Below are 9,388 nucleotides of genomic sequence, written 5' to 3'. Positions count from 1 at the left end.
ATTAACGTTAACGTGAACTTAACTTTAGCTGAGTCATGTTTTTGTGTTTATGATTCTGTGTTGGATGGATTTATTTGATGCAGAGTGGATCATGTTTATTCAGGTGTGTGTGTGTGTGTGTGTGTGTGTGTGTGTGTGTGTGTGTGTGTGTGTGTGTGTGTGTGTGTGTGTGTGTGTGTGTGTGTGTGTGTGTGTGTGTGTGTGTGTGTGTGTGTGTGTGTGTGAGAGATTGAGAGCTGGAGCAGAGTAATCATCAAGGCTGTAATGATTATAGCCTCTCTCTCTCTCTCTCTCTCTTTCTCTCTCCCTCTCATGCTTCCCTCACTCTCTTTATCTCCGTATACTGCTCCCGCCCCCCCCCCCCCGCCCATCAAATGAATAATCTAGTCACCCAAGGCTGTGTATGAAATAGCAGAAAGTTATGTAGCACTTAAGAAAAGCTCCTTTCTCCCCTGGTTTAATCAGGACACCTCTGCAGAGTAATGTCCGAGTGGGAGGATCTGCCCTCCTCATGTGTGTGTGTGTGTGTGTGTGTGTAAAAGATATGAAAGGTGTGTTGTGGTTCTGCAGCTGCAGTATAAACTCCTGTGACGTGTGAAACTGACGCTATTACCACGGACATTTTGTTGCCCTTGTTGTGTTGCTTGATTTTGTATTCAAACCGAAGTGTACGTGTGAGATAGAGAGAGAATTTGACAGAATGGGGGCAAAGCTGCACTTCATCCGAGCTCCTATGGCATACGTATGTACCCAGAGGCACAAACACACACAGCAGACTCGTGCTCATAATGTATATTACATGCTAAACCTGTGCACGTAATAACAGGGAGCGACATGAGCACACATAACTACAGTATATATGCATGTGGCAGATGGTGCAGACAGTGAGAATGAGAGGGATGAGGGAGGAGAGGAGGAGGAGGAGGAAGAGGAGAGAGGGGAAAGCAGCAGATGGAGAGATGGAGGTGAAGAGGACGGAGGCAGGTCAGCTCTTCGTGACACTCGGTGACAGTTTCATTACTGTTTTCCCAGGATGTCAAATTCCACGTCGATTCACAGAGGGTAGAGGGGTTGCAGACCAAAAGTACCAGAGACTTATTATTAATATTATTATTATAAGTTTGTGTATTCTGATTTAAAATATCTTTAACTACCAAACTATAACCGTTTTTAGTTGTTATTAATATCTGTGTCATCGTTAGACAGAAGGAATTATACCTCGGACACTCATTGTGTTGATGTATTTAATAAAAAGTTTAGGGCCCAATAGAGAGCCTTGAGGAACTCCACGTGTAAACTGAAGGCTTTGATTTGATCTATTAAAACGTGTCTGAATTCATTTGATTTGCTAAGTTGACTCTAGAGATGTGTTGCCATTAGACAAACTGTTTTCCTTGGTGCTTTAATGGAGCAGCACCCCAAATAACACCTCGACACATTTGCCTCTCAGATTCCTCAGTGCTCCCGAGTTTCCTCCCTTTCACTTACTGAAGAGAACAGCAACAACCTACTTTAATAAAACCTCAGGGGATCATGCAAACGTCCAAAGTCTGGAGCATGAGGCAAAAAGATGATACACAACAGATAATTAAACGTGTGTTCCCACTTTCAAAAGAGGACAAAAACTCGAGGAGATCTGATCCGGGGAAGGATCATGAATTCCTGGCGCTCGCTCTCGTCTCATTTCAGCAGCGTGTGGATCAGATCTTGCCGCAGTGTGAATATCCCAGGCAGCGAAGTTCATTTCTGCAGCTCCCTGCTGATGAGTGGACACAATGTGCACAGTGAGGGAAACAAGTCAGTGTGCCTGAAAATCACGTCTCACTGCCACAGCAGTCGCACATTTGCACTCGTCTCTCTGCAGAGTGGAGGAAAATAACATGAAACAGGAACTCCACAGGAGCCGAGAGTGAACAGCAGCAGGAACCCCCCCCCCCCCGTCTGTGAAGAAGATGATGAACACCTGCTTCAGCAGAACGCTGCCGTGACACCGTGGAGCTGGAAACAGTGGGTCTGATGAAGTGCTTCGACCAATTGGGAAAATACATGTTTCCAAATAATTATGGAAAACACTCTTTCTCTGTAGGCAGGCGTCCATTATAACCACATACACAACACACAAATTGTCGGGCTCAACAATCTGCAGAAGCTGCGACATCCTCCGTCCTTAACCCTCGACTAGAGAGAGGAAAAACAACAGCAGAGAAAACAAAGTATATCCTTGAGTCTGTGCAGAGGTGATGAGGGGATGGAGCCACGATAACACCTGACCAATCAGAAGTCAGTCTCAGCTGTCAATCATTATGTTTCATCCCAATTACATAGCGTCAAATTAGAACCAAACTTATCTGAAACTTCAACACAAATCCCAAAAATGACAGAAACCATCTTCACCATACATCGGGTGTTTTGACGTTCTTGTTTGGTTCATGTCCAATCTGCTGGGTTTATCAGCTATACTACACCGGGGGGGGGGGGGGGTCAATCAAGGTGCTTTGGATTTCACCTGGAGCTTCTATATTATCACGTCTACGACCAGGACTTCTAACTCTTCATCACATCAGAGTAGATGCTCACCTTCAAATCCTCAGATTCAAAACAACCATCTGTGTGGCTCCTCCTCCTCTTGCTCCTCCTCTATTGGGATTGAACAGGTTGAGCGACGCTGGCCTAGAAAGGAAACCGCAGGAGAGGACATCCGTCATCCACAGAGTCGGTGTCAGTGCACCCCCCCGGTCACGGCACGGTGTCGCTCTATCTGCATAAAACAAGCGAGAGCAACAAGATGCCGGTCGGGGCTGCAGCTCTTTACACATCCTGTCCTCCAGGATCCTGCTGTGTGATGGAGGCGTTTATCCACTTTGTAGGACATCGTTAGTCTGGGAGGCCGGGGAGCGAATGGGAGGCCTCACCTCGGCACGTTCGTTTCATCTCCTCCTCTCCTCTCTTCTCCTCAGCTCTCGTTTCAACCATCTCCTTTCATCCGCCTTTCCCTCACCGGCTCAGAGTTCGTCACCTTTACTCCTCTTTCAACTCCCTGATCCTCTCATCCCTTCACCTCCTCTCTCCCTCTGTTTCTCCTCCCTCCTCTTTTGTCTCCTTTGCTCTCCTCCTCCTCTCCTGTTTTTCTCTCCCCTTGGTCTCAAACCGGACAGAGTACACACCCAAACTTCAGATTTGCGATTTCTGCTACACAACTCCAACCTGGTCTATTCACACAAACACACACACCCAGCACTCGGGACCTAAACTGAACACAGCCTTGAATCTCATCCATTGTTAACTATTCGGCATCAGGACCACAGGGAGACAGAAACCTCTCTGTGTTTGATGCTGGAAGTCTTCACCTGCACCACCTCTCCGCCCATACCAATCCTCCCTCCATCCTCCGTCCTTCCCTCTACTTTGACTTATATTACACACACAGACACACACACACACACACACACTCCTCCCACTCGTCCACTCTTTTGTGGGCATTGAACACTTTGTACAATCCAGGTACTAATCTACTGAATTTTTCTCCTGGCCTTTAAACCAGGATCACACGAGCAAAGAAACCCACACAGACACAAACACCCACAACCACCAAGACACACAATGAAATACAGTACATGTACCATTGAGCTCACCCCCCACATTTGTGACGCCTGTGAAAACACACAAAAAGAAGCCGCAGCGTATTCACCTCATTGAAAGCTCTGTGTGCGACGGCCTTGGCCTTTCACGCTGAATCGAGAGAAAGCAACAAGCTCAGAAAGCTTCCATCATCAAAGTCTGTTCTCAATCTATAAACTGATTTCTATACTCTGAGAAATGGATTTAGGATTCTCTTGTTTTCTTTTGCCTCGTGTTATTTCTCCTGCCAGGAAGAATTATAGCGCAGCAGATTGTGTCTTGGAAGAAAAACAGTTTTTTTTCAGGCGGAACGGGGAAGACAAATAATTCATGCAAATGTTGCAATCAACAGTTCATGTGCGTTACACACAACACGCCGACCATCTGCCGGCCACAAAGCTCCTTCTGAATTCAAATGAAGGAAACGCTGCACGAGGATAAACGAGCCGTTTGCACTTTACTGCTGAAAAGAAATCCCAGCGCTGCCGAGGTGGAGCTCACGATGTCAGACATGAAAACAAAAAACATCTGCTGACATCTTTCATTGTGTTTTGTTATTAGAAATCGTATTATTGGAAAGTGACAAATGTGATAAGAGCTGAATGAATGAATGAATGAAACATGTAAAGTTATAATCAAACAAAAACCCTTTGGTTAATCTGGTCGTTTCTTTTGTTGCTTCTGTGACGGACAACTTCATATTTGATGCTACTGCTCAGTTTTAAACAAGAAATTCTAGATCAAATGTCAAATTTAACAGTTGGTTAATTGGTTAATTGGTTAATTGGTTTGTGTGGTTTGGTTTTGGTTGCTTGGCTTCAACAAGGTTAAAGTCGTTCTGAGAGTAAACGTCTCAAACCTTGTTCCTCTAGAGAAGATTAATTCAAGCTTTTCTCTTTTATGAAGTAAAGACTACATTTCCCATCAGGCCTGAAGCCTCCCATCACACACAGAGTTTCCCATCTCGGCCTGACGACTCTTTAAAGAACCAGAAGAACCCGAGATCTGCTCTGGATGAGAACATCCTGATGAGATGATCTGTGTGAAGGTCACAACTCAGTCAACAGCTGGATGTGGATTCTCAACACAAAAGCAGCCGAACAATAGAACCAATAGAAGCAGTAGCTGTGTTGTGTGGACTGTTGTGTTTAGTGATTATACAAATATTGTTGTTGTGATTTTTTATTGATGCTGAATTGCTACAAGCGGCAGATTTAAGAAACAGGAGCGGATTTGAATCCTCTCTGCTCATGAATCAAACATTTTGCCACCAGGAAAACAAATCCGCCTGTTTTGAGATGTTGTCGACATGATGCTAAGTATGACAGATGGTTGTGTTTGTGTGGTTGTGCGCCCGCGTTTGTGTGTGTCTGTGTGCAGACGTGTGTGGAGGGTATAGAATGTGGCTCACCTGGGGCGCTGCACGGTCCCGTGGGGGGGCGCTGAGAGGGAAACATCAGCCTGAAGGAAACCGGGAGACTCACAATCACACGTGATGTGCGTGTGTGAGACTTTCACTTGTGGTTTGAGTTGTGTTTCCTTCGCCCTCCATGTTTCCTGCAGCGGCAGCGTCACCTGCTTGAAATGCAGCTGCTACCTGTGAAGCCTGAGGTCCCCATCTGTTCCTGTGTGTGTGTGTGTGTCTGTGTGTGTGTGTTTTGTGGGTCAGCTACCAGCTGCAGAGGAAACGGTGTCTTTGCTTCATTCTGGATACAAGATGTGTGTTTGTGTGCTTCATCTCTGTCAACGCACACATTTGCAGACATGTGTTTTTTCATTGATTCTCAACACAATCATTTTTCTGACACGTTTTCAGTGCATTTCACAGTTTCATTCATTTTCTAAGGATTGGTTTCTTTGTCTGTGATTCTCTGCTGTGCGTGTATCCTCGTGTTCTTCCTGTGGGTGTGTGTGTGGGTGTGTGTGTCATGTTGTGTTATCATGCCATCATGCAGAGACCACAGGTAGAGACAGTTTGACAGGATTTTCAGAAAACATCCAACTCTCTGGAGCTTGTTAAGTCTGCGTCTCCAACTTCACATGAGTTTGGGAGAATGCTTAGACGATACATGCTGGATGTGTGCCTCCGCTTCTCGTATAGAGCTCTGTGTGTGTGTGTGTCTGAGTGTGTCTGTGTGTGTGTCTGTGTGTGTTCCATGCGTCTCACACGGGTTGAGAGTTGTGATAACAGCCTATAGAAGCTGGCAGTTTGAGCAGCTTTCACCCTAAGGGTGGTGCTGTGTGCCCACACACCTGCACACTAACCTACACACACTACACACAGACACACACTCACAGGGAGAGAGAGCTGCCTGAACAACTTCATGCAAACATGAGTGAGGATGTAAATGTCACAGGAACGAAGGGAAGAGAGAAACCGCTGAGCCCAGAGTGATGCACCAGCCGGTTTCTAATGTTACCACTTTACTCTCTAACTTTACCACTCTATTCTTCTAATATTAAAACTTTATTCTCATAATATTATATTACAACTTCTCAAAATCTTAGAATTAATTTGTCTTCAACATAACCTCAGTGATCTGTCGTATGATCTTGTTTGTCAATCATCAAAAACATTAACCTTTTTTTTACATGACCTTTTCTTTAATTCTTGTATCTTCTCTTCTCTGGTAACACAAACACACACAGACACACACACACACACACGCACACACATTCCCACATTCTCATGTACACACACCCACACACACCTTCTTGGACACCTTCTGTCAGCAGCCTGACAAGGTGACAAGAGTCAGCATACATTAAACACATTAGTACAATAGACACCACAATCCTTTATTATGATAATGAGCCATCTGATTAGCATGTACAGCATAGAGAGTGTGTGTGTGTGTGTGCGTGTGTGCGTGTGTGTGTGTGTGTGTGTGTCCTTCAGTGTCAGATGAAACCCTCGTCTCTCATCCAGACCTGCTGGTTTTTAATATAAGATATATATCACCTGTGTCTGCTCCTGCTGAGATGCTACATGTTGTGATTTTATTATCCAGACCTGATGTTCACGTGTAAACACCCGTCGCCGGTCACTTCCGATTCGCCACCGTGCCGGGTCGGGGGGGGGGGGGGTTAATGCCAGATTCTCCCCAGTAGCCATTAACCAGTGGATTCACGGCCGTTAACCGGTGGATTCACGGCCGTTAACCAGTGGATTCACGGCCGTTAAACAGTGGATTCAGAGCCGTTAACCGGTGGATTCACGGCCGTTAACCGGTGGATTCACGGCCGTTAACCGGTGGATTCACGGCCGTTAACCGGTGGATTCACGGCCGTTAACCGGTGGATTCACGGCCGTTAAACGGTGGATTCAGAGCCGTTAACCGGTGGATTCACGGCCGTTAACCGGTGGATTCACGGCCGTTAAACAGTGGATTCACGGCCGTTAAACAGTGGATTCAGAGCCGTAAACCAGTGGATTCACGGCCGTTAACCGGTGGATTCACGGCCGTTAACCAGTGGATTCACGGCCGTTAAACAGTGGATTCAGAGCCGTAAACCAGTGGATTCACGGCCGTTAACCAGTGGATTCACGGCCGTTAACCAGTGGATTCACGGCCGTTAACCAGTGGATTCACGGCCGTTAACCCGTGGATTCACGGCCGTTAACCGGTGGATTCACGGCCGTTAACCGGTGGATTCACGGCCGTTAACCGGTGGATTCACGGCCGTTAACCGGTGGATTCACGGCCGTTAACCGGTGGATTCACGGCCGTTAACCGGTGGATTCACGGCCGTTAACCGGTGGATTCACGGCCGTTAACCGGTGGATTCACGGCCGTTAACCGGTGGATTCACGGCCGTTAACCGGTGGATTCACGGCCGTTAACCGGTGGATTCACGGCCGTTAACCGGTGGATTCACGGCCGTTAACCGGTGGATTCACGGCCGTTAACCGGTGGATTCACGGCCGTTAACCGGTGGATTCACGGCCGTTAAACGGTGGATTCACGGCCGTTAACCGGTGGATTCACGGCCGTTAACCGGTGGATTCACGGCCGTTAACCGGTGGATTCACGGCCGTTAACCGGTGGATTCACGGCCGTTAACCGGTGGATTCACGGCATTTAACCGGTGGATTCACGGCCGTTAACCGGTGGATTCACGGCCGTTAACCAGCGGATGCACGGCCGTTAACCAGTGGATTCATGGCCGTTAACCAGTGGATTCACGGCACTGGGAAACACGGTCAATGAGGCGATGGTCTGGTTTGTGTGACATCACTAACGTCTGGATGATGGCGGCCATGATGAGTTGATGTTAAACTGCTGCACTTAGCAGCTGTGAGCGTTCTAATGAGAACTGCGTCCCAGCCCCAGATGTGTCAGTCATGTGACGGACATCACAGCAGAGTCAGATCCAGATGCTCATCTATTATAAATGATGGAGATAAAGAAACACGTTATCGCTGGTGGATCAGACGCTCGTGATGTTAACAAGCTTTCAAACACAGAACTGTGATCACAGCAGGTTTCAAATGGTTCTGATGGTGTTAATGTTTGTTCTGTGGGAGCACGTGTTGGCCTGATGGAATCCTGAAGCTTCCACTGTGCAGCTGCACGAGAGCAGAAGATCTTGATTCACACATCAAAGCTTTAAAGCAACTTTCTGACCTTAAACCAGCAGCTTCTCTCTCTTTGTGGAGCTTTGGGGAAATAGAGCGTGAGCGTCCACACACGTAGGAACTCCCTGAACTCTTCCACTCTATATTTTGCTTTCTGTGTTGTGACCTTAACGTCGGTTGATTTAGTTCTCAGCTTCTATGCTCCACAGATCTGTATCTGCTGCAGCCCGGCAGGACGGGAACACGCAGAACTTTGAGTTCTCCAGCGAAGTCGATGATGTTTGTGTTTCTGTTTTAATTTTAAAAAAAAACACGCCTCCAAGTCCAAACAGATTTATTCATTTTCCGTTTCTATAAACAGTTCAGAATTGTTTTGACACAGATTCATTAATTTGTAGCTTCGAGAAAAGTTTTTATTATTTACTTTTATTGAACTGTCAAAACAAAACAGAGATTTACATCTGAATCCGCATTTTTACTTTCTAGCTCGTTGTCCACTCTGACTTCATCAACATTTATTGTGTGGTAGAGAGCCTGCAGGGAGCTGGTGTGTGGGTTTGTGCGATTGTACGTGTGTGTGTGTGTGTTTGTGTGTGTGTGTGTGTGTCTGTCTGTGTGTGTGTGTGTGTTGTGTATATTTCAGAGAAGATGCCTCCCTTCATGGTAGGTTAGCCAACATTACAATTATAGTCCATATCATTACCCCCCATTAACATCATGCAGATGTCGAAAAACACACGCACACACACACACACAGACACACACACACACACACACACAGTGGGCTCATCAAATCCCTCATTACCAACTTCAGATCCGTGCACGTGGTCAAACAACATGAAACAAGCTGGGATCTGTATTTAGACAGATACCAGAGCTTATTTCCCTAAATCCTCCCTGATGCATCAGTACCTGCACACAGTGTGTTATTTGTGTGTCTGTGTGTGTGTGTTTGTGGTCTCATTGTCTGAATACATCTAAATCGTGTTAGTGCCCCCCCCCCCCCCCCCCCCCTGCTCCTCTGCTCAGGGGGAGTCTCTCTGCCTGAGTGTTTGTCTTATGAAGTTGAGGAGCTAATTACTGCCGGCCTCCTGCTACATGAGATCCGAGCTGCCGGGGGCCTGGGGGCCGGGGGGGCCGGGGGGGCCGGGGGGGCCGGGGGCCGGACCTGAGCCGCCTCTGTGTGATGCT

General features: G+C 46.9%; 1 protein-coding gene across 1 annotated transcript in view; it reads right to left on the bottom strand.

Moving 5' to 3' along the window:
• Positions 1-1,523: 1,523 nt before the first annotated feature.
• macf1a (microtubule actin crosslinking factor 1a) overlaps positions 1,524-9,388 on the bottom strand; it is a 136,026-nt gene continuing 128,161 nt past the window's right edge. The window contains 1 exon segment of the mRNA XM_053446370.1: positions 1,524-1,550. Within this exon segment, the coding sequence (XP_053302345.1) occupies positions 1,524-1,550 (27 nt within the window).

This window comes from Pleuronectes platessa, chromosome 18 (assembly GCF_947347685.1).
Source record: "Pleuronectes platessa chromosome 18, fPlePla1.1, whole genome shotgun sequence".
NCBI classification, from domain to species: domain Eukaryota; kingdom Metazoa; phylum Chordata; class Actinopteri; order Pleuronectiformes; family Pleuronectidae; genus Pleuronectes; species Pleuronectes platessa.
This window is presented reverse-complemented; position numbering and strand designations above follow the sequence as displayed.